The sequence below is a fragment of the Chelmon rostratus genome, chromosome 21 (genome assembly GCF_017976325.1).
Source record: "Chelmon rostratus isolate fCheRos1 chromosome 21, fCheRos1.pri, whole genome shotgun sequence".
NCBI lineage: Eukaryota > Metazoa > Chordata > Actinopteri > Chaetodontiformes > Chaetodontidae > Chelmon > Chelmon rostratus.
In genome coordinates this window covers 17616540-17639579 of record NC_055678.1, presented here as the reverse complement: position 1 = coordinate 17639579, position 23040 = coordinate 17616540, and the positions used below count along the sequence as shown (strand labels likewise).

The following is a 23040-nucleotide window of genomic DNA, read 5'->3' as shown; positions in this document are numbered from 1 at the left end:
TCTTTTCTTCCGTGTTGCATGAAAACTAACCTCGGGGTTTATGTGATCATCGACTCCGCAGTAGCTGTGTGCTGAGGAACCCATTTTGTTGAAGTTTAATCACTATCGCTTTGAGAACCTTTTGAGTCACTGGAACATTTGATTAGCCATGAAAAAGAGCTACACGACTAAAGCCATCAGATTCTTTCACACTGACACATCATATCAGCCTCTTCTCCTCTGAAATGAGTTCCTCTGGTCGTAGTTCGATGTGCTTATTAATCTAACCCTTTGACTCAGCTATGCTGCATTTTACATTGTGAAGGACAAAGAGTTGACCCTTTGAAAGACTTTTGAATATATACATCTGTAAACATTGATGATTGGCTGTTTTGCCAAGATCATTTAAAAGTGTTTTGACTATGAGCTTCATTTATACGGGTCTGATCTCTTTTCCTTTCGCTGTCTCTACTAACAGTTTAATTATAATTCCCACTTTCTCTGAATAACAGTTGATGGCATAACATTTCACTTCTTTTGAAGTCATTTTAACACAAGGCCTACTTAGTACCTTTTTCTAGAGCTCTCAGCGGCATCTCACAGTCATCAGAGGCAAATGGAGTTTCTGGCTATGTGGTGATGATGTGACCAGGCAACATTGGTCACATGATAAGAAGTCATATAACCAGATTTTCAAAAAAGCTGGGACGCTGTTTAAAACGTACATAAAACAGAAAGTGATAATTTGCTAATCCTTTTTGATAATATACTCAATCTAGAACAGTACAAAGAACAATATGTTTAATATTTTACTTCAGCAACTTAATTGATTTTTTTTTTCAATTTATGCTTATTCTGAATTTTATGCCAATAATGCATTTCAAACAAGGGCCAAGAAAAGACGGGGAAAGATGTGGAACGCTCCTAAAACACCTGTTTGGATCATTCCACAGGTAAACAGGTTGATTGGTAACAGGTGATAGCATCATGATTGAGTATTAAAGGAGCATCCTGGAAAGGCTCAGTGGTTCAAAACAAAGGATGGAGCGAGGTTCACCACTTTGTGCTGTCGGTAAACACAGCTCATATACAAATAGTTGCATTCTGTTTTTATTCACGGGTTACGCAGCGTCCCAACTTATTTGGAATTGGGGTTGTATAGAGGACAACTCTATGGCAACTGAACCAACAACTTGATTTGCTGATGTCGGCAGTGAAACGTGGTTGAAAGCTCTGGGAGAAGCTAGTAGGCTGGCCGTCACAAGGTTAAGAATATCATTTCAAGCATAGGCTTCATATTTTTTACCATAATAAAGGGCCAGTTCACCAAATTAAATCGTCACTTACCTTAATGGTATTTGACCACACAGATTGTTTTAGTTTTATTTGTGCAGGTTTTACAGATACAGATACAGAAACAGATACAGTGGAGGTGAAAGAAATTCTGTGTGTGCTGCTCAAAGCTCCCAGAAAATGTCATTTAATAAAGGCCACAGAAACTGTACTTCCTTAAGAACCCAGTTCATAGCAACATTGTCTCTGGAATAGTTTGTTTGCTGTTGAAGCTTACACATTACACAATATTTTAATGCTTTGTGTACTACAAGTGAAATTCCATTCACCTCCATTTTATTGGGGTGGGGGGGGGTTGTTTTCTATCAACAAATCCCATGAAAAAACCATAAAAGGCTCAGTTATTTCCTAAAACAGTTGATTGCTGTAGTTTTTTAAACAAATTTTACTCTAACTGTGGGGATGATTTTCAGCTGTGGATCAGTGCACATTTAGCAGGCTAGTGAGCATTTCCAGCAGCAGGATGGTGTATGTGGGATTAAGTTAAAATAAAAAAGTGTGTGTGTTCAGGGTAATGAAAGAATATATCAGCCAGAGCAACAGTGTGGCTCATTGATGTGTTTTCAGTAGTTTTTGGACAACAATGGGATCTGTGGCACAGAGGAGTAAGATATATCAGGCTTTGTTTGAAGGATTGCATGGTTGGTGGTTTTGTTTTTTCATGGGAGTTCTTGGCAGTAAGAAAAACTTATCACCAGCCCTGACCTTAAAATAAAATGCTTATTTTTAATGGTTAAAGTCCTTTTAATTTAAACTTGGCAGTTACATGCGCATGAGATTGTAATGTAATAGTGAAAATATCTGAAGTCCAGGTTGGAAGGAATCAGAAAAACAAAGTTTAGACAAGATAATTATTGAACAGTACAGAATAATTGTGAGTTTGGTTTAATGAGAGTGGTAACTCTGTACTTTTTTAAGGCTTGACTTACTTTTGAAAAGTGAGTTTAGGCTTGTGTGAAACGGTCTGTTGGATGCTCAGATAGTCAGCTTATGTCTTAGCTAACTAAATACCCTGCGGCGTCTGAGCCGTGAGTCCATGCCCCCGCCATGACCCAGGGTATATTTACACACAAGATGCATCGCCTGACATGCTTCCAGATACAGCTTGTGCACGGTCTGATGTCAGAGCAGGAAGTTTACATTTGCTCTGCAGGGGAGACTTTTCAGCCTCTCACAGTAGGTTCCTGGGTCTGAGCTCCCGGGGGGGGTTTGATCCCTGTGAAAACACGCTGGACCTCCATTTTGCCTGGTTGGCTGGAGTTGGAATGAAGCAGAGAGAGGGATGCAGGCCAGGGCACAGCCGTCAACTGAGTCCTCAGATTAGTGGCGGTGAATAGAGGACGGAAGCGGGACGAGGTTTTTAGTTGGGCTACTGTAAAGGCCATTGAAATCCCTTCTTGTGGAAACTTGCACCGTTGTGATAATGGAAGGGCAATCGCTCTTTCCACAAGTGTCTCCCCCCTTCTCCATACCACCCAAAGGTGCTAGTTTGGCAGGCTGACCTCAGAAATGCCCTACGTTAAAGATAAATGTAACTGCAGCCCCTCAGACGCCCAGCAGTTCATGATTGTATTTGGCTGTCATCTTAACCCTGCATTCCATCAAAGATTTGGTCCATAGGCAGATTAGGATTTACACTTCAGCTGCAGACTCCAGCCACTGTTCAACAACATGAGCTCGGTTTGAAATGAGGATTTTCTAAGCATCATCAGTGGATGTTTTGATCTGGATAGGAAATGGCAGCATATACTCGATACACCCTCCTCTCTCATTGTCTATGCATTCCTTCAGCATATTGTGTATCCTGTCATTCCTCTTAACCCTTTTTGTGCTCACACAGGCTCAACTTGTTCATGGCTAACAGGCTGTAGCTTGCAAGTTATTCGCTGGAAATAAACTACAATGATGATGATCTGCACTGGCTTCTACTGAAGGGCCCAGGGGTTTTTCCTGCTCAGTTAAAGGAGAACCTTTTGGTCCCTGTCCAGATGGCCTGTTAACTCACAGCTGCACCTTGTTTTCTTATCTCACAGGCCACCTGTGAGAGGGGCTTCGCTGCCATGGAGGAGTCCCATCAGAAGGTGATAGATGAGCTGCAGAGGAAACACCAGAGAGAGCTGGAGAACCTGCATGAGGAGAAAGAGCGGCTGCTGGCAGAGGAGACAGCAGCCACCATCGCTGGTAAATCAAGATGACCTTTGACCCAACAGAAGAAAGTCTCTTTCTGTTAAACATGTTAGATTTGTCTAGAAAGCAGAAAGCACAGAGCTGCAATTGTGGTTAATCACTAATACATTTTAAGATGAAAGAATTACCATATTTCGACCCTATCACAATGATAATACAGTTTTAGAACAGTGCAATACGTATAAAACTGCGCATTAAAACTTTTTTTCTGTGTTAATTCAGCAATTGAAGCAATGAAAAACGCCCACCGGACAGAGTTGGAGAAGGAGCTGGACAAGGCTCGCAAAGCCAACAGCAACACAGAAAACGCAGATATAGAGGAGATTCGCAGACAACACGAGTAAGTTTTCCACAGTGTCGCTGCAGTATGGTCTTTAGATCAGGCGATGTCGACCCAGGACCTCATAAACTCTCTTCTTGAAATCCAAACTACATGAATTACATGAAGAGTATTATCAGATGATATGATATGAGGATAAGCAGGACAAGCAGGGTTGATAGTTTGAGCAAAAGCATGCAAACACGTAATGTGTTTGAATGTATTGCAGTGCAGTTTTACGATCTGGATTTTGGTGTGATCCCTCCAATATGACATAAATGCAACATAAACTACTCTGTAGAATTGGTGTAATTCTGCTCATTTGGTGCCTCCGCTGCATCATCACCTCAGGTGACTCAGTAGATTTGCTGTTGTGATACTGTAGTCGCAAATAACCCCCAGCACCAAAGCAAGATAATCCTTCCGCTGACTCGATGCTTCTCAGACGCTTTGTTGTGAGAAAGCCGCAGCTTCCCAGTGATAGGACAAACAAATCCATGGAATAGATCAGGAGTACAAAACAAACTAACAACAAAACTCACTTTTAATGTCCTGTAAGTTGCCATCAAACCACTTTGCCAAAAAATGTAGAAATAAACACAGATTTGATGTTGGGTGTGTGTGTCTATGGCTGTTTTGATCCTTCCATGTAATGGAAAGCACATGAGGTGAAGGCAGTCCTCTCGCATAGAGCCAGACTGATACATGCACTATTTCAGTATTGGCTTAATGCAGATATGTCAGTATTTGTCCGTATGCTGGTGGATGGGTGCAGGGAGCAGCACTACAGAAAGAAGATATATTTGAGGTTTGAAGTTGAGTTTTCTGTGTCCCGCTCTGTGCTTTATTTCTTGATTGCATTTTCTAAACACTCAAACATTGATACTGTTATTGGCCTCAATAGTCCAGTAGCTGTTGGTCCATAGTCTCAAATTGTCACCTTTCATGTGATTATCACTGTGCTTGATTGAAGAAGGTCTCATCTGACCTGAGTTGATAGCGCTGAAGTATCAGGTTTTGCAGCTGTCGCTCATGACCTGCTGGGATGTGTGTTGAATTACTCACCTGCCTGTATTCAGCACGCTGTAACACTGGATTTGGCAATGTGATTGGAAGTGCAGGTGTTGAGATTAAATCAAGCTGTGTTTCATTCAGCAGTTTTTAGGTCTCCACTTTTCACTCACTTAATGGTAAAAGGGGAAGATTTGAACTTGAAATTGCTAATGTGTGATGAGTCATTCACTGTTCCCAATGCTGTGGCACTGTAAATAAGGGAGGATGAAGAACTCCTGCCCCACAGTTTGTCAACTTTAACCATGGTACACTTTGATCAACTTTCTCTGGCCACAGATCAGTCAGGCTGCAAATATTGACCGCTTAACACCTGAGCCTGAACATGGAGCTGTATTTGCGCACTTTCAGTCCTGAGCCCAAGCTGTCCGTATCAGATTTTCTCTCAGTGTGGCACTGTGTTATGTTTCAGGGAGGAGCTGTGTTCGTTCCAGCGGGAGATCGAGGTGTTGTCGGAGCAGTATTCCCAGAAGTGCCTGGAAAACGCCCACCTGGCCCAGGCGCTGGAGGCCGAGAGGCAAGCCCTCAGGCAGTGTCAGAGAGAGAACCAGGAGCTCAACGCACACAACCAGGTGCACACGCAAACACAACACACCTGTGCACAAATATTTACTCTGGAGCACTGTTTTGAGACTGGGTGCATGAACACACCGTGTCCTGCCAAACTGTTCTGAGCTTCTTTGTGCCATTTATAGGAGCTGAACAACCGTCTCGCAGCGGAGATCACAAAGATGCGCTCCATGACATCTGAGGATGGAGTAGGAGACACCAACCCCACAATACAGGGGAAAGAACTCTACGAGTTAGAAGTAAGGTTCAAGCAAAAAAACACTTCAAACAAAGTATATGTGCATAAAACCCTGCATTTAAAACATCTAAAATGTACTGGTGATGTTTTAAATAGCAGATGATGCTGAAGTTTTTGGTCCTTTCTTCTTTTCTAGGTGATGCTGAGGGTGAAGGAGTCAGAGGTCCAGTATTTGAAGCAAGAAATCAACTCCCTGAAAGACGAACTCCAAGCTGCCCAAAGAGTATGTTTTTTTTTTCCTCTGTTGAGATAACACTTGAAAGCCCTTTTAGTAGGGGACATCCATGAATTCCTGTCTGAGAAACAACATGAATATCCTTTATCTGACCTACCAAACAATGTGTTTTCAGGACAAGAAATATGCAACAGATAAGTACAAGGACATCTACACGGAGCTGAGCATCGTCAAGGCCAAAGCAGAGCGGGACCTGGGCCGGCTCAGAGACCAGCTGCAGCTGGCTCACGAGGCACTGGGGGAGCCGTCACTGGAGGACATGGAGCGGGGAGGCTATGGTATGAAAAAATACAAAAAACACAGTGGACCTTGTGCAAGAATGATTTTGTATTCTTATCCAGAACCTCTCCTGCTTTTTTTTTTCTATGTTTGCTCGTACGGTCAGATAAGAGTAGTCCAGACTAGAATAGACTCTTTATCTGCACAGGCTTATGTTCATTAAGTGTGTTCAGGAGATTTGATCATCAACTTAATAAAAAGAGTAAGAAGAACAATTCACACACGCACTGCTTCAAGTCCAACAATAGAAACTGTCAGAGCAGCGGCACACTGGGACAGAAAAGACGAGGGAGTAGTTTGACATGAAGTTACATGAGAATAAAAAAACATCTCCAAAAGCAAAGTAGTCCATGACGTGGATGAGAGGTTATTTGGGGTAATATGACAGTCAAAGAGGAGAACGGAGAACTGGAGAACATGATACAGTCAATGATTTCCCCTGGACAGAGACCTTCATCAGGACTCTGAGACAGAATGCCAGAAATACACATGCTGATAAAATAAAAACATTTTGATGATTCGCTGAACAGAATATTAACTTTGGATAAAATGTATTTTAGGGACTATTTACAACTCTGACTCCAGAACAGTTGGGATGCTGTGTAAAACAAATAAAACGGAATGTGATAATAGATTTAATGTCTGACCTCATCAGCTTCATTGATTTTTGTAAATTTATGCTTATTCTGAATTTAATGCAGCAACATGTTTCAAACATGTTGGGACAGGAGCAACTAAAGACTGGGAAAGTTGTGGAACACTCCAAAAACACCTGTTTGGATCGTTCCACAGGTTAAACAGGTTGATTGGTAACAGGTGATAGTATCATGATTGGGTATGAAAGGAGCATCCTGGAAAGGCTCAGTCTTTCACAAGCGAGGATGGAGCGAGGTTCACCACTTTGTGAACACATGATTGGATAAAGGAGATTACTACATGGGCTCCAAGGCATTATAATGTGTAAGTTAAACAATTGTGACAGGTGTCACAGGTGTGGACCAGTCCTGAATTTCATTTGTGTCCAAGAGCCCTCTAAAATCACTCACATGTGCCCATTACTAATGAATTCGTTTGCTTGAGTGGTTCTAGCAAGAGGTCCGTTCAACTAAATCAGCATTCACCCTTTCTCTATTGTTTCCCTAAGTTTTGAACTCTGACACCTTTTCCCTTCTAGATATCATGAAGTCTAAAAGCAACCCGGACATCCTCAAGATGGCAGCCGCCGCAGCCAAACGCTCAGAGCGCACCATGAGGTCGAAGGTGGGTTTCCTGTGAAGTGAGCAGTTAAGAGTAAAATCAATGCTTCATCCCATTGTGGAGTTAATTCAGGATTTTTTGTGCAACTGCATCGCCCATCAGATTGCTTAAGCAGCATCAGACCGACAGAGCAATCCTGTTTTGACATTAGAGCTCTCCCACAAGACTTGAAGCAGTGTGAAGTGACTTTACTGCCATCTACTGCTCACCTGCAGCATTGCATGCAGCATTGCATGCCCACTGTTCCGTCATTATTGGCAATGTCCCTGCTGGGCTGCATTTATTTATCCATTTAATGACCTCATCGAACATGCAGCCTTGGGATTGTGATGCACATTAAACACCACAGTAGTCTAACACACACTTGGTGGTGTGCTTTCCCCCTTCTGTCCTCAGTCTGTGAGTCGTGACATGCCCTGGGACAGTTAGGGCTGCTGAGGACGTGTAGGCCTCCTTCCCCTTCTCCTTTAGGTAAAGCAAACCAGACGCACCCACGGCTGGTTTAAGCACATCCTCTTGTCCTCCACCTTTAAAAGCACTCAATACGCCTGGGTCACTATTTCACATTAATATCCACAAATATCCCACTCCACAGACACATGATGGTGAAGAATGAATGATGACACTGTGTTTGAGATGTCACTGGATTTTTAATAATTACTAATCTGTGTGTCCTTTCATATTAGTGATCATATATTTTGTGAATGAGTTACTCGTTGCCGTACTATGAAAACAACTCCCAGATTATCAGTACTCTGTGTTAGCTACTAGCGTTAGTGTTCAGGTAAGCTAGCTAGCCACACAGTCTTTACTACTGATGCTAACACCCCCACTCCTACCATAGCTCACAGGATGTAGAAGGGTTTGTAGTCAGCTGCAGTGTGGTGCGTGGGCTCTGGTGAGTCCATGTAAGAGATTTAATGACTGGGTGATAACTGATTGACACAGACAAGGGAAACACTGTACATCTGCCCAGAAAGAGTCCTGTTTGTCATAGTCATCATTAACATCTGCTTTTTCTCTCTTCATCCCTCCAGAGTCTAAAGGAAGGGCTGACAGCTGAGCAGAGACTCCACCTGTTCGAAAATAAAGACACTAAGGAGTTCTGACAGTGATGCATCATGTCTACCTACCTTGCTGCATGTTTAGAAGCCCACTATATTTTAGCTCTGTAATTACTTATTTAGTAACACTACACACTGGTCACAAAACACAGATCATATATTATTAAAAAACATGGTATGAAGTTTGAGTTTCATGTCTAGATTTTGCATTCCATGCACTTCAGTTACTGTGACATTTTTTTGTATTTTTTTTTTTTTTTTGCTGCCATGTCTTACTGTAAATACTGTTTTTAAATGAGCACCTGTCATGCATACATTAAAACTATGACTGTGTAAGCTACTGTTTTAACTCCCTAGACTGTTGCTAGCCAAAGGCATAAATGTGATGTTTAACGGCTAAACACAACGACATATTGATGAGTGTGTAATACTTGCATAACAAAACCATAGGAATGAGTCTGCGTTCAGGTCTGCACGTTAACGCTCCACCACTCCATTATCATTCCAGCACAGATGGAAGTGTTGCTCAGTAAACAAGCTCGTCCGCATTAGCAAACAAATGCCTACCATGTTGCTTCATCGCCTGACTTCTAAGTTAACATCATAGATGTTCTCTGCAGTCCTTGGATCTATCTGAGATACCCGTAGAAAGGCGACAGCTGAATGCATATGGATAGGACTCACTGATTATAATTTAAATATATATATATGAAAATTTATATAGAGTTTTTTTTTCTCACTGCAATCATCGGTCCAGCTGTATAGGAGTTGTTGGAGTTGGTTATGTTTGTAGTCTTGTTCAGTGGCAGTCCCTTAGTATTTATTTAAATGATTGGGATTTTTCTTTCACATTCCCATTCCTCTGTACTCTATTATTGTAAATATAAAGCAAATATACACCAACTGACTACAGGTTTATTAGCAATAAATATTTTTGCACCCTTTTTGTTGTGTGACTGTTTTGAAATGTTTCTCTTGCAAACCTTCCTTTTTTAAAATGCTGCACAGATGAACCCAATGCAAGTAGAAAGATGGCAATTCTGTTTTTTCTTCATGCGCTATGCAGTACAAATATTAGGAAAGTAATTCTGCCTCTGTAAAGGGATCATGTAAACACTTCACACGCTGTGCATTCACTGCAACAAAGGGGCCTTTTGAAGCCATATTAATATTCAAGCACATGCGTTGTTATAATATTGATTATGCTGCAGTGAGGACGTGAGGTCATTTCATACTGACTTTAGCTGAGTGCATTTCATTGGCTTTTAGATGTCATCTCATTGTCGTTGGGGAGGGCAACAGACGTGCTGCTGAATACAGCGCCTCTGTCCAGCAGACATTCACGTCTGAAAAGCCGCCAGCGTATTTGCTGCTATCTCCATCCTCCTCGCCTCTCTCATGTCATGAAGCTTCGTTTTCCTTCTAAGTCAAAGCAAGTCAGGAAGAGGTTGCAAGGACAGACCTGAAAATGTGTCAGGAGAGCAGTGAATCATCGCTGTTCTTTCAGTTTCAGTAATTACTGCTATTAAAGGGCCGTCCTCGCTGAGCTTTTTCATACCAGACATATTGACAGGAGACAGCAGGACAAACACTGCTGTCAGTAATAACATCAATGACAGCTGTGTTACATTCAGGTGTCCCAGTTCAGGTGTGCTAGCTCACTGGGACACTTGAGTGGAGTCATTCTTCATGTTATTGCTAACATTTTTCTGTGACAAGTCAAAATGCCTGCTGTTAAAGACCTGGTAACGAGCAAACACGCTCCATTATGCGTATGTTGGTTGTGCTCAAAATTGCACTGTTCAAAAATGATGAGTAGCTGCAGTCACATTTAATTTAATGTGCTGATGTTTCTGGCACACTTCCTGTCTCTGGCTCCAAAATGGTGACAGTGTTGCAATCGACCACAGGTGTGTTTATAACACTTTTGACGTGCAACGAGTAACTGCTGAAGGAAATGAGAATGAATTATCGTCCTGTACGTGTTGATGTCTCTCACAGCTGATGTGAAATTACACCTCACAGCTTTGGTTTTGCTCTCCGCCTTACAAAAGGAGTTGAAAGGCTTTGTTAGGGAACGTCTGGCGGATTTAAATGAAAGAGGTCTGCCCGTACAGCCTGTCTTCTCGTGTCACCTGTTCGGTTGCCGTAAGGGCTCACCTTACTGCAGAGGTTAAACATGTAGGTTCAACCCCCGCCTTGCAAAATCGTAGCTTGACAAAACAATCTCAGTGTAAACTTCACGTATTTGCTTTTTTCCAGAGCTTTTAACCAGATCATGACGTTTTCACTTACTGTGCTTGAGTGTCAACAGATCCAGTTACACAACTGAGCAAACTCCACTGATGAAGGCCATGTCATATGGTTGAAAGCCCTAGGCGACAACTATTAAGTGGATCTTTTCTTTTTATCTTTTCTCAAACTACTGTTTCCAGTAGGAAGTTAATGCTTAACATTTGTGCACTATAATACAGCAACGCCCTGCATTAAATGTGGTTTATTTGGCACTCAATAGGTCATTTAAAGTGACTTTTCATGCTCTGTTTACTGTTACATTTAGATGGTGTCAGTATAAAGTTCATTTTGTGATTTATAGCTACTTTGTCTTAGTTTTTAATGGGGCTCTGGGTGCTAGTCAGCTGTTGCAATATCTTCTGTCGCTCTGAAAATTGCTTTCAAAAGTTTGAAAAAGTAACCCTGGTGATGTCATCAGGGTAACCTCAGCTTAGTCTTGAAGACGTAACAGTAAATTACACACCGGGGACCTTTGACAGACATTTACCAAGCAGGGAGTGTCTAACCAAAGATGCTATCAGGTTGCATTATGGGAAGTGTAGGATGCAGTATTTTTTGGAGCTACAGCCTCTGCTGCTTCGATCGTAATCATTTATTCTGTTTTATTATTTCATTTCAAGTATCTCCCACAAGTGCCACAAGTTGAATACTAAATTACTGGAAGAGCCCTTTAATCTCCTTTGGCACGTTTATAATTTAAAAACCTAAAACTCCACTCAAGTGTTTATTTATTGATTAATTTATTATGTGTTTATTAATTTATTTATTGATTTAATTGACAGTTAATATGAAACACAGTCCGTGTGAAAAATAAATGAATGTACTTGGCCTCATGTGAGACATTTGCTACACATGTATGATTTTAGAGTTTGTTTTCTACAGTGATCAATATTCTCTGAGGGTCAGTAAGGTGCGCTGGAACAGGACCGACCACTTTGCTCCCATAATGCATCTCTGTCCCTCAGAGACAACTGTTCCTCTGCTGCTGTTACCTGTCAAGCCACCGACAATAAGACAGCACAAAGCTGAGCGTAATGCCCAATAATTATGTCACCTCGATAAAAAAAAAAAAAAGAGACAGTATATTATTCCGGGTTAGCGGGCCTGGTCTAAGTTTTCTGAAGCTATGACAGCTTACAAGCAACAGTTGGATCAAGGGCAAGTTATTCTGACTGGACTGAACTGCCTTCCTGTAAACATTTAGAGGATTTGTGTGTTTAGCAATTTCCCCTCCGTATTTTTTAGTCGCATTATTTTAAGTACAATAAAGAAAAAACACTGAAACGCAACACTAATTGTTTTATTGTGAAGGGGGTTCCGGAAGTTTGAGATCATACTCTACGCAACTTGACACCGCTGTTATCAGAGTAGTGTGTTCCTGGAAAGTGTGTGGATCTTTAATTAATTTGGGGCATTCTCTCTCTGTGTGGTGTTATTAGGTTTCGTTAGAGTAGATGGTTTGTTGAAAGAGATGCAGGGTGGGACGGATTCTTAACTGGACGTTCAGATACACTACGATCCCTCCCGTCCGGGTAAGTTTTGATCAGCAGCAGCGCAGCCTATTACCTCCGCTGTCTTTGTTCCATCCAGCCGGGCCTTGCCCCGACGCGTATCGTTCTATTAAATTGAGAGAACGTGTTGCCAAACTCCATGACATGCAACTCGCAATTAAATAATACCTTCCTTTTCGTTGGATTTTGAAATCCAATAAAAAGCGAGGTATATATTTTTGAACCGTTAAGATCAGCTCTTCAATTCGGAATGAATGTAATATAGCAAACAGCACAATTTGAATCAAGATTTAACATTAACGAACTGGTTTGACCGTTGCTCTTGCAACAAACTTACTAAGAGAAGCAGTGGACAATAACGAACAACTAAGCCATAAAAGTTTCCATTTTGTCCAAGTACTTAGTTTCTCGGGGGAGCACACGTCGCCGAAATGAAAGGTTATCGCTTGCGATCATTAGAAGTTGCAAAGTCACGTTCTGTGTCGTGTGACTTTCCGCCTTTAACGAAAATCGCTTTAAACCGCCATATATTTCACGCAGTTCGGTGTGCTGGAAGGTTACCGGAGCTAAGCCGGGCCTAGCTAGCTAACGTTAGCTTTGGCTAGGCTAACCCTGACCTGTCAACGTTGTTAAAAAGTCAGCCGGTTGGCTGAAAAGAAATCATCCGTCGAACCTAACAACCCGATATTATAAACATTCAGTAGTGTTAAGATAAATTGGAAATGGGCCAAAACGTAAATTGTCAGTTAACCTTTAGCTTTTCAGCGTTAATGAAATTCAAGCACGTCAGTTTCCTAGCTGTCAACGTTTTGACTGTAGCGCTTGTGGTTCAACTTTGTGCTTGACGTCTTACAATAAAATTAAATTTATAAAACGGATTAAATAAAACACCAAAGCGATAACTTAAAGTGATGTTGCTCAGTGGCTAAAAGTAGTTAAACTATGATCAATGACTAGTTCTTTAAAAAAAAAAAATTAGCTCAGTGTATCTGCTCTGATTAGGAAAAAAAGAGCCGTTTACCAACGTAAACTGATGATGAGCACTGATAGCCGTGATTAAATCCCAACACAGAAGTTGTCCCACTTTCCTTTCTCCTCTCTGTCCTTTGCAGTTGTTATGGAGCAGCCACCTGGGAGCTTAGACGATCTACAGCCTCAAGACCTCTCCACCTCCAGCATCGCCACTGTGATCGACCTGACCAGGAAAAGCGAGGAATGCGTCCTCAACGCCACGTCCCTCGATGCCCTGCGGATGGTCAAGAGCCCCGGCTGGTATCCAAACTCCGGGACCAGCAACCCCGGGCTACCCTTCTCAGAGACCGGCTCCTCGGACATCACACTCCAATCAGCGGATCAGATTCAACCAGACAATGCCTTCTCCCACACTACAGTCACCTTCTCCTACGTGAGCAGGTCTCACGTCTTCCCCACCCACGACTCCCTGTCTCGGCGGCCGCCTCTGTGCAGCGTGCCGCCCATTACCAAATTGTCCCTCCACCCTCCTTGTGACTCAGATGAAGGGCTTGGGGAGAGCGGCTGTGCGCTCAGCCGGCATTACTTGGAGCGTGTCGACGGGCCTGTGGACCTCGCCACTCAGACTGAACCTTTTCAGTCATCGTCTCAGGCTCAGGTGGGACCAGAGGGCGGCGGCGGGGCGCAGCCAACACAGGAGCCTCGCGAGATCAACGGTGGAGTTGTTTCCAGAGATGGGGACGTGGATAAGTGTGTACAAGGCCAAGAGGAGCACAGCCTGTCTCTGGAAAACAGCAGGGGTTTGGAGAATGGTCAGGCGGATAGCTGGTCCAGTTCAGGAGCGTGTGCCGAATCCTCACCGGAAACACTCCCCCCTGCCACAGGCGAGGATGAGGAGAGGGGGGGCTCAGAGGTGCTCTTTCTCATGTCTAAGAAACCAGACCCAGTGGTTGTCCCAAACAGCCTGGCTGCTAGAGACCTGTCTACACTGAGCAGGGACTACATCAGTCCTCTGGAGGACCCCGTCTCCCCCTCCGCTACCTCACAGGACGATGTGGAGGACGTGTTCGTCCTGCCTCAGGCCTCCAGCTCACCCAGCGGCGACAACTCTTATCTAGAGACAACAGAGGAGGTTGCGTGGGATGGCTTGAGCACAGAGGGGGCCATTCAGCCGGGCTCTGGCATCAGCGATAGCACCGCGGGGTTAGATTCGAGTGATGAAAATAAGCAGTCTGTCCATAGACGGAAGGCAGTGTTGGGGCCTTTGATTGACTTAACAGATGATGTTTGTGTGTCAGATGTTTCGGAAAGCAAACCCAAGGCTGTCATCCCTCACGTGAACGGGAATGCAAAGGCACTACAAAGAACTTTAAAAGAAAAGAAACTGCCAATGCGTTCCGGCAGGGGGACGCGGTTAGAGGCTATAGTTATGAACATAAACTCAAGCAGGTATAAAGTGTCGGGATGCATACGCACCAATAAGACGGCAAATGCTTCCCAGTCGACAGCAGCTGATTCTAAGTTAGCCGGCAGTAAAAGGAGCAACACGGCGTCAGTGGGGAAAAGGTCAAGCAGAGCGAAAGCATCTTTCTCGGTGAAAGCGAAGCAGAAAGCAGTAATTCCAGTGAAAAGGGGTAAAACTAATAGCATTAACACTGACAGTTGCAAAGACTCTACCTCTGATTCTGAGATCCACAATTCTAAAAAGTCACATAGCAGCACACCTCCAAAAAGCCCTCAGTTCGCTGTGCACAAAAACTCAAAGAAGGAGCCAGAGCAGCTTTCCCACCCTGAGCCCTCAGTGGAAACTGTGGCAAGATTTTCCCCTCCTCCTCCTCCTCCTCCTCCACCACCACCACCACCATCAAAATCTCCAAAGAAAAGCCAAGGCAAAGCCAAAGGCAAGGCTGCAGGTAGCAAAACACCTTCCACTGCCAAGAGAAAGGGGGCTCGCACTCCCAAGGGTAGGCGAAAGAAACACAAACAGAGCCAGTCTTCCTCCATGTTCTCCCCCAAGGAGCCGGAGATCAAGTTGAGGTACGTCAACTACAAGGAGGAGAAAAGGGACTTGAGGTTGGACAGCTTCTCCCCGTTCATCCGTGTGGAGCGTCAGCAGTCATCGCCATCACTGTGTACTGTGGTCAACTACCCCGAGGAGGTGAGGACGCAACACAAGAAGGGCCAGCAGGCTCACCCCAGTGGCTTTATTTCTGCAGTCGTACCCAGCACCTCCTGTCTGCAGCTGGGCCGGGCGTCCACGCACAGCCAGCACCAGCGCTCTCTGGTCTGCTGCCTGTGTGGGCAGTCTGCCAACGCAATGGACCTGGGGGACCTCCACGGCCCCTATTACCCCGAAGGGTACCAGCCGAGCACCAAAACACCAGCCAACACGTCGGGCCTCAGAGAGGACGAAGACGACTACAGCGATTCGGACTCCTCGTCCTGCAGCATCAGGGGCAGGGGGAGGAAGCGCGCCATCCCGCCCACGCCGCGGCCCCTCAGGCCGGGAGCTCAAATGAAGGAGAAGGGCCTCCTGGAGAGGCAGTGGTGGACCGGCGACGTCACCGGCAGCCCCGCAGCTAAGCGAGCTCGGTCGGACGCCGGCTCCGCCGATGTGGAGGACTGGTACAGCCCCCCCGTGCTGCCCCTGGAGCCCTGTGAATACTGGCTCCACGAAGACTGCGGCATCTGGTCCGCAGGCGTGTTCCTTGTGAAGGGCAAAGTCTACGGACTGGAGGAGGCTGTCAAGGTGGCTCAGGAGACGGTAAAGCTGCACTTTAAACCTGTACTGTGAACAAATATCGTTACACAACACCGCGTGGAGATGTGGTTGATATGATGGAGCTGAAAATGAACAAAACAGTAACGATGACGATGCGTTAGCAGTCTGCCTGTTTTCTCACTTGTTTTCGAGGCCTCTAGGATACTAATAGACTTCAGATGTGTTATCAAATCAAAGCATGAGTAAACATGAGTAACTGACAATTATGTCAGATATAAACAGATTAGAAGTTATTGGTTCAGGCAAGCAACACTGAGACACTGTGGTTTGTACAATACGACAGATTTAGCGTCGCTTGAGGGCCTGGCTTGTTGTGCATTTCAAAGAGAGCTGCTCTATGAAAGCTGAGGACTCTGTGATGATGCAGCCATGCTGCTGGTTCACAGCAGACATCTCTCGCAGCTCTCTGCCTGTTGCACCGATTCTGCGATTTCTGCACACGTTTCCAGATCCAACTCCCTATTTTTTAAGGGCGAACGGTCATCATTCACTTTGGAAACAGTAGTTTAACATCAATAAATGTGCGTATTTATATAAAACCACCTGTTATCATGGGATCATTCTGCTCACATGATGCAAACCGAGCAGTGTCCATGACAACGGGGCAAAATCCATCTTCAGTGGCTGGGCAAAACATGACGTAAACACTTAATTGATCATTTAAAGCGTTGCAAATGAATTTTCTTCCAATCAGCTAATAATTTAACCCGCTAATTCCTTTAGCCTTAACCCCAAAAGAGTACAAAAGGGTGCAGCGCAGTCTGCAGCATATCCTCTCTGTTTTGCGACACCCTCAGGCTGACATGTCGGCACACAGAACGTCTCATGACCCACCAAATCAGGCAAGATGCCAGGACATTTGCCGTGATCATGACCCCGAAGGGGATAACGTGGGGAACGATGAACGCTTCAGGCTCGAGGGGAAAAGCTGCAGAGAAGAGTTATGTTTTCCTTTTGCTGGTCACCACTGAGCACGTCAGAAGCACCCTTAGTTCGCTGTCCCATGTGACCAAAGTTCAACCTCTGAATTCAAGCCTCTAGCGACTTTTTTGATCACAAATATTTTCTTCATCTTCTTAAGGGAAGATCTGTGTTTCTTTCTGAAACTCGCTGCACAAATGTACGATTTAGGATCTGTGAGGTTTATCGGCCCACTGTTGGCGCTGCCATGTCTCACCAGGACACTCCAGTTGAGCCTTTGTTAGTGTTATTAGCAAGTCGGGCTGAATGATGTGCAAATGAAAATCAAAGTGCAGTTATTTTTATAAATATTTGCATTTTTGCATTTCATTTAGACAGAAGAAAATCTAAAAATGATGACGAGCATGTTCCCTTACGTCTGGAGGAGATGATCTCTGTAGCGCTGTTCATTTATAATGACATGTTGTGACACAGTTTACCTTTTATTGAAAAACTGCAGCTCCTGCGGTTGGGATATTGCATTTGGCCATATTGCAGTTTCAATAATGATATGATTAATTGTTCAGCCCTGTTAGCAAGACGTGTGCTTTTCCTACAATGACAGCTCAGAGAAAGCGAGTGCTCAGTTGATTAGATCCTAATTTTTTCTTCATAAGGATGAGTCTGGGACATTGGGGAGGTGATATTACGTTAATAAAGTGTATGGATCCTCGGATTCTGTTCTGTATGTTGAATTTGATTAGCTAACTTCAAGTGCCCGGTTGCTGCTAAATACAGCCTTTTAGGTTTTAAACCCATGGAGAGATCTTGAAGCAGCCTTCATAAATGTGCTGCTTCTCTAGAGAGAACTCAGCGTTGATCATGAAGCAGTTCCATCAAACACATTTTCTTGTCGTTTAAGTAAAACCCAGACAGTAACGGCACCCCTTGTCTTTCTCACATATTTGGTACTGTATCTTCTCTCCGAGCACGCTGCGTGCAGACGTGCGCGCGGCGTCTTCATTCCACCTTTCATCTGCTGTGTTCGCAGACGTGCTCGGCGTGCCGTGACCCAGGTGCCACGCTGGGCTGCTTCTTCAAAGGCTGTCCCAACAAGTACCACTACAGGTGTGCTCTGGAGTCAGGTGAGTGCTGCTCTCTACCCCCGAGTCTCCACACAACGCAGGGGGAGCAAAGTGCAGTCACATAACCTCGTGCATGTTTGCAGGGACAATGTACACGTGGGTTTATCTTTTAGCCTTAAAGCGTCAATTCGCCTGATTTATTTTGAGTGTTGTCCTGCCATGCTGTTGGTGTGTCTAAGTTTAGATTCTGTTGTCTTTGCTGAACAGTGTACCTGTTAAAATATTATGCTGAATACTCCCACGGCTGGCGCTTTGCGTGGGTGTGTCTGAGTTCATGTGTCCTGGTCTGTAAATAGCTCTTGTGTGAAGTGAGTTCTCACTTCCGCCGAGCCTGAACTTGAACGTGTGGGTGTTTGAGCCCTTCGGATGAATCAGTGTGCCGTCTTCAAGTCCTCTTCTGTTCTTGCTCTAACAGACTGTGTACTCATTGAGGAAAATTTCTCCATGAAGTGTAAAAAGCACAAGGTGAGCAGAAAAACAACAGCACTTTAAAATGTTCCTGACTGGTGGAAATGTTGTTTAGAAAGAGAATGGAGGATTAGGTGTGTTTCTGCTAGCACAGAGGACGTAGCTGTGAGAGCTGTCGTGTTATTAACTGTTCTGCTTCCTCATCCCTCCCCAGAACAAGACATTCAAAGCCTCTCCAGGGAACCGATGGGATGACAGGTGACAAAGTTGGCAGAGACCTCATGAGGTTAGTAAATACCTCCATCTTCCTTGACTCTGGAGGAAGTTGTGTCAAGTTTGAGGAAATTACTGATCAGTCTCCAAAGTGATGTCACAGAAAGCCTGCGTTATGCACTGGAGCATAGAGGAAGGGCTGTGCGATATGACGCCTATCATGCTGTATCATTCATTGCAAATAACGCTCTTTACTGCAGTATTTTTCATCATTAGGACGACGCTTTGCAGATGCAGGCAGGAAATACATGGTCACATGGTCATGCTTTGGCTCTGAAAAGTCTGATGGAACCAGAAAACTGCGCTTTGCAGGCTGCACAATGCTGCAGACCGTTCACCACAACGGACTCAAATAATATTAAATGATACTTTACGCTATGTTACATTCTCAATTGGAAATGTGCAGTTAAGATCTGCAGTTCAGCTCAGTTGTGCCACCGTTTGCAGCAGCTAAATGTCGTCACTAACTTCTGTGTTGTAACTAGTCAGTTTCACATGAGCCTCCCCACTTTGTTCAGTTGCTTCAACTCTACCAGCGTTGAAATTTAACTAAGATGACCCCAGTCAGTGTTCTGTCTAATGCAGCATTAAGGTGATGTAGGAGAAAAATACACTCCTAACTAGTAATGAAGGCAAGAGACGTACAACAGACTGATTTATTAATAAAGAAAGGAAATAATGAAATAATGCTTTTACATGATCCCAACAAGTTATATGACTCAGCTTTTCATGAATAACTGAACAAGGACAGTGCTATATATAACAGTAGCACTGCAGCTGACAATGCTAACATGCTGAGGCGAAGCAGGTGTAATGTGTAGCATGTAAGCGTGCTAATATTTGCTAAACGGCTGTAAACCCAAAGCACGGCTGAGTCTGATGGGACTGTCTTCAAGGCTGCAGCTACGTGGTCATAAACCAAAGCTTTGGACACATTTAAAATGCACGATACAGCCGTGCTGTAGCTCGTCCTGGACAAAAATCTTAACTATGCTTTGGAGCTAACCTGCATGGTGCAACTCCAGCAGGACGTTCAGGCGAATTCATCGCTGTGACGTGTGTTTTTCTGTTTATCCATCCAGGCATTCACCTGCAGCGTCCTGCAGGGGCTGTCCTTCCCCCTTCTGCTGGTAACCATGGCAACTGTGGACCAGGGTTCTTCTGACTGACAGCTAGCACCCGTAAACCTTAACTTCACCCTCTGGTCATGAAATGCACTGTTAACCCCCCGACACTGTGACTGGAGGAGCCCGGTCACCGAACCCTCCCTGAGTGCGGTGTGACGGTACTCATCAGACAGACGCCAGTAACACCTGCAGGCTGGGGGAGCCTATCAACTATAAAGTAACATGCTGAATTTGTCATTTGTGTTATCACTTTGTAGTTATTTATATGGAATTTTTTTCCTGGATTTAATATGAATAACAATCAAAGATATTTAATTTTTTAAAGATTTTGTAAGTATTTGATTATATTTGGTTTATTTATTCCTGGAGTTTTCGTATGGGCTTCTTTAGCAGTCGTCAAAGAGGTTTGATTGTGTGTTTTTAAGTTATTGCTAAAGCAATTCGAGGTTGAAAAACCAAGCCAGTAAAAAGAGACGCTGGTTTCGAAGATGGAGCAGAGAAAGGGCGGGACGGTCGAGGCATGACACTCGCAGAACAAGGTACCTGATTGGATGAGAACACGCGGGGTCATGTTTTGTTGGACGGAGAGCGGCGCAAAAGGCACGTCTGAAATACACCCGAACGACACTTGCACTGAATGTTGGGCCCGCTTGATGTTATTGAGGAGAGTGAACAGTGTGTGTTTGAATGTATTCCCCCCGTGTGTGGGCTTTTTGCAGGAAGCACTTTGGAGTGGCCCTGACCAGGTGTGGTGCTCTGCTCCAGCTGCAGTATTACCTTCTCCGGCTGACTGTCCCCCCTCTCCCCGGGTCGTATCATTTGCTTCGGGCTCATTAATGTGCCTCTTTGAGGTCCAGGGGTCACCCTGTGAAGAGACCCATCTAACCATCAGGATGAGACCATGTGATTTTATTTGACTTAAAGCACTTTGGCCTCCCACTTCAGGCTGGGAGTCATTAATTGTGCCCATGTTATGTTCGTCTGCATGGCCCTTAAATCAGTTGGTATCTTAATGGAAATCAGTGCGATTTGTTCTGGGAAAGGACTCCCGCCAATGCAAGTCATCTGCTGTTTACTCGGACATCTCCTCTGTCTGCGTCGCAATCGTTTCTTTCTGCTCGGTTTCGTTTTCAGAACGTCGCAGCACAATGTTCGCATTGCTTTGAGTGAACGTCAGCAAACAGTCTTTTGGAATTAAAGGACCACTTGCTTTCACCGGTGTCGCTGAAGTGAAGAGGGATGTATGTTTGCATATTTCTACGGTTTACATCAATCCTCGTTTCAATAGGCTATTTTATCTCTTCACTCGGGCCTATATGGTGAGTTTCCACCAGAACCTTTCTGAAAAAGCCTTATCTGACATACAAGAGGTATATACAATTTTCTTTCCTGTTCTCATTAGCTTGTGGTGCAGCGACAAATCAGTGGATGTACATCACCTTCCTTTGGACATCCCGATGACTGAAGGCAGCTTGCATGCACTTTTCTGCTGCAGACTTTGTTGTTATTAATACCAGGGGCACGGTAGGCCAATTCCTAGTGAACCCTCTGACCACGCAGGTACGCACTGACTCTCTGGGACTTGTGTAAACCATGTATTGAGATTAGCTCCCAGCGTATTGGTATCTGTTGAATCAGGTGACGAGGGGCTTTGGTCTGTCAGCCTGCCTGTTTGTTTGTTTTTTAGAGAAAAGTCTATATGTGATCAGTGTTGGTGTAACGTCTCTATGTACTTTTGCATAGCGCCATTAGGGGCAGCGTTGAGCTGTCTGAGACCGGTGTGTGAGGTCCATTAAGCCATGGCTCCACGTTCACGGACGTCCACACAGAGGCGGCCGAAGGCTTCGTCTTCTCAGTGTCTCACCAGCAGCAGCAGCAGCAGGACACACACACTCACACACTGCACCAAATCTCCTTATCCTGAAACCCCACCGTTATTTTATTTGTGCCATCCTCGTGTTTTGTGTATTCTCTATTTTGTTGCAGTGAAGTTTTTTTTTAAATGAGCAGGTGCACGCCTGTAAATTTTCACTGTCATTTGTTTCAGTTACAGTTGTTTGCAGTGTACCAAATACAGCTTTTGGAATTACGTTTTATTCTTCCAAAACGTTTGGATTTTTACGAAACATTTTGTCCATGTGTTAATCTCAGGGCTGAATCTCAGATATTCTAATGATTTGAGTTTTGTGATTTTATTTTTTTGGGCTCATCGTGTTCCCACATTGACTGGAGCAATGATACATGTAGCAGGATGTGGTTATCTCCTCAGATGCAAAGCCTTCTCTCCTGGTACACACTACTCATCACATTCCAGCACCACCTCCATGTGTCCGGCAGTGCTGTGGTGTTTTTAGGTTTAACATGGGATTAAGACTGCCGACTCATGCCATTTTTTTGTTTTTTCTCCACGGGCTTTATTTTCTGGCAACTTTTTGTATCGTCTTGGTCGCCTCTCGGAGCAGCAGAGGTCATGTAATTGTCAAAAATAAATATTTTGTTCAATGTTGTGGTTTTCTGTAAGAGATGTGTTTTTGGATGACTGGCGGCAATATGTTCCTTTTGATTAAAGATTTTTTTATATATATATTGTCATAAAATGAGCTATATTAAATAAGACAGGCCTTATCAAAACAAAATATTAATACTATGACATACAGTGTAAATGTATGAACTCATGAAGTAGTTCAGTAGCTTATTAGAACAAAGTCTGCTTGTAAAATATGACTTTTTTTTGTAATTATTATTTTTCAAGTTCCACTAGTCAATATTTATGCCTTGCATCAGTTGACCATATATAAAGTGGAGAGGCCTTTTTTTTTTTATAGCAGACAGTTTAATGCTCAGGTGTTACCGACAGCATAAACGTGACCTCTGTTCTCGTCAGGTCTATTCAGGACCCTGAAACTGACGCAGCCAAGAGAAATTCAGCCTACACTCATTAGATTATTCACACCTGAGCTTCTCCTGCTGTGACTCGTCACTTCTTTCATCCAGCAGCTCATGTTAATGAGCCACGGGGGCATGTGATTGGCTGAGGAGTGAAAGGGCGGAGCTTGGCGATAACACCAATTGTGA

General features: G+C 44.0%; 2 protein-coding genes across 3 annotated transcripts in view; both read left to right on the top strand.

Moving 5' to 3' along the window:
- The window catches only part of LOC121624537 (myosin phosphatase Rho interacting protein), a 41766-nt gene extending 32270 nt beyond the window's left edge, over nt 1-9496 (top strand). For both annotated transcript variants that reach the window (XM_041962285.1, XM_041962284.1), the window contains 8 exons: nt 3366-3513; nt 3742-3859; nt 5322-5481; nt 5605-5718; nt 5854-5940; nt 6068-6230; nt 7406-7491; nt 8526-9496. In XM_041962285.1, the coding sequence (XP_041818219.1) occupies nt 3366-3513; nt 3742-3859; nt 5322-5481; nt 5605-5718; nt 5854-5940; nt 6068-6230; nt 7406-7491; nt 8526-8597 (948 nt within the window). In that variant the 3' untranslated portion in view covers nt 8598-9496. The remainder of the gene's footprint in view (nt 1-3365; nt 3514-3741; nt 3860-5321; nt 5482-5604; nt 5719-5853; nt 5941-6067; nt 6231-7405; nt 7492-8525) is intronic.
- Nucleotides 9497-12233: 2737 nt separating this feature from the next.
- On the top strand, nt 12234-22459 carry si:dkey-94l16.4 (transcription factor 20). Its single transcript, XM_041963244.1, has 6 exons — nt 12234-12379; nt 13471-16094; nt 18064-18157; nt 18573-18622; nt 18780-18851; nt 19921-22459. The coding sequence occupies exons 2-5, from the start codon at nt 13476-13478 to the stop codon at nt 18825-18827; spliced, it is 2811 nt and encodes a 936-aa protein (XP_041819178.1). The 5' UTR covers nt 12234-12379; nt 13471-13475; the 3' UTR covers nt 18828-18851; nt 19921-22459.
- Nucleotides 22460-23040: the final 581 nt, after the last annotated feature.

What these genes read in the sequence shown, in the direction of transcription:
- si:dkey-94l16.4 (XM_041963244.1), top strand. Translation starts at nt 13,476, where the DNA reads ATGGAGCAGCCACCTGGGAGCTTAGACGATCTACAGCCTCAAGACCTC. An exon ending in TCAAGGTGGCTCAGGAGACG is followed by an intron (nt 16,095 to 18,063) that starts GTAAAGCTGCAC and finishes CTGTGTTCGCAG; the next exon opens with ACGTGCTCGGCGTGCCGTGA. An exon ending in TGAAGTGTAAAAAGCACAAG is followed by an intron (nt 18,623 to 18,779) that starts GTGAGCAGAAAA and finishes ATCCCTCCCCAG; the next exon opens with AACAAGACATTCAAAGCCTC.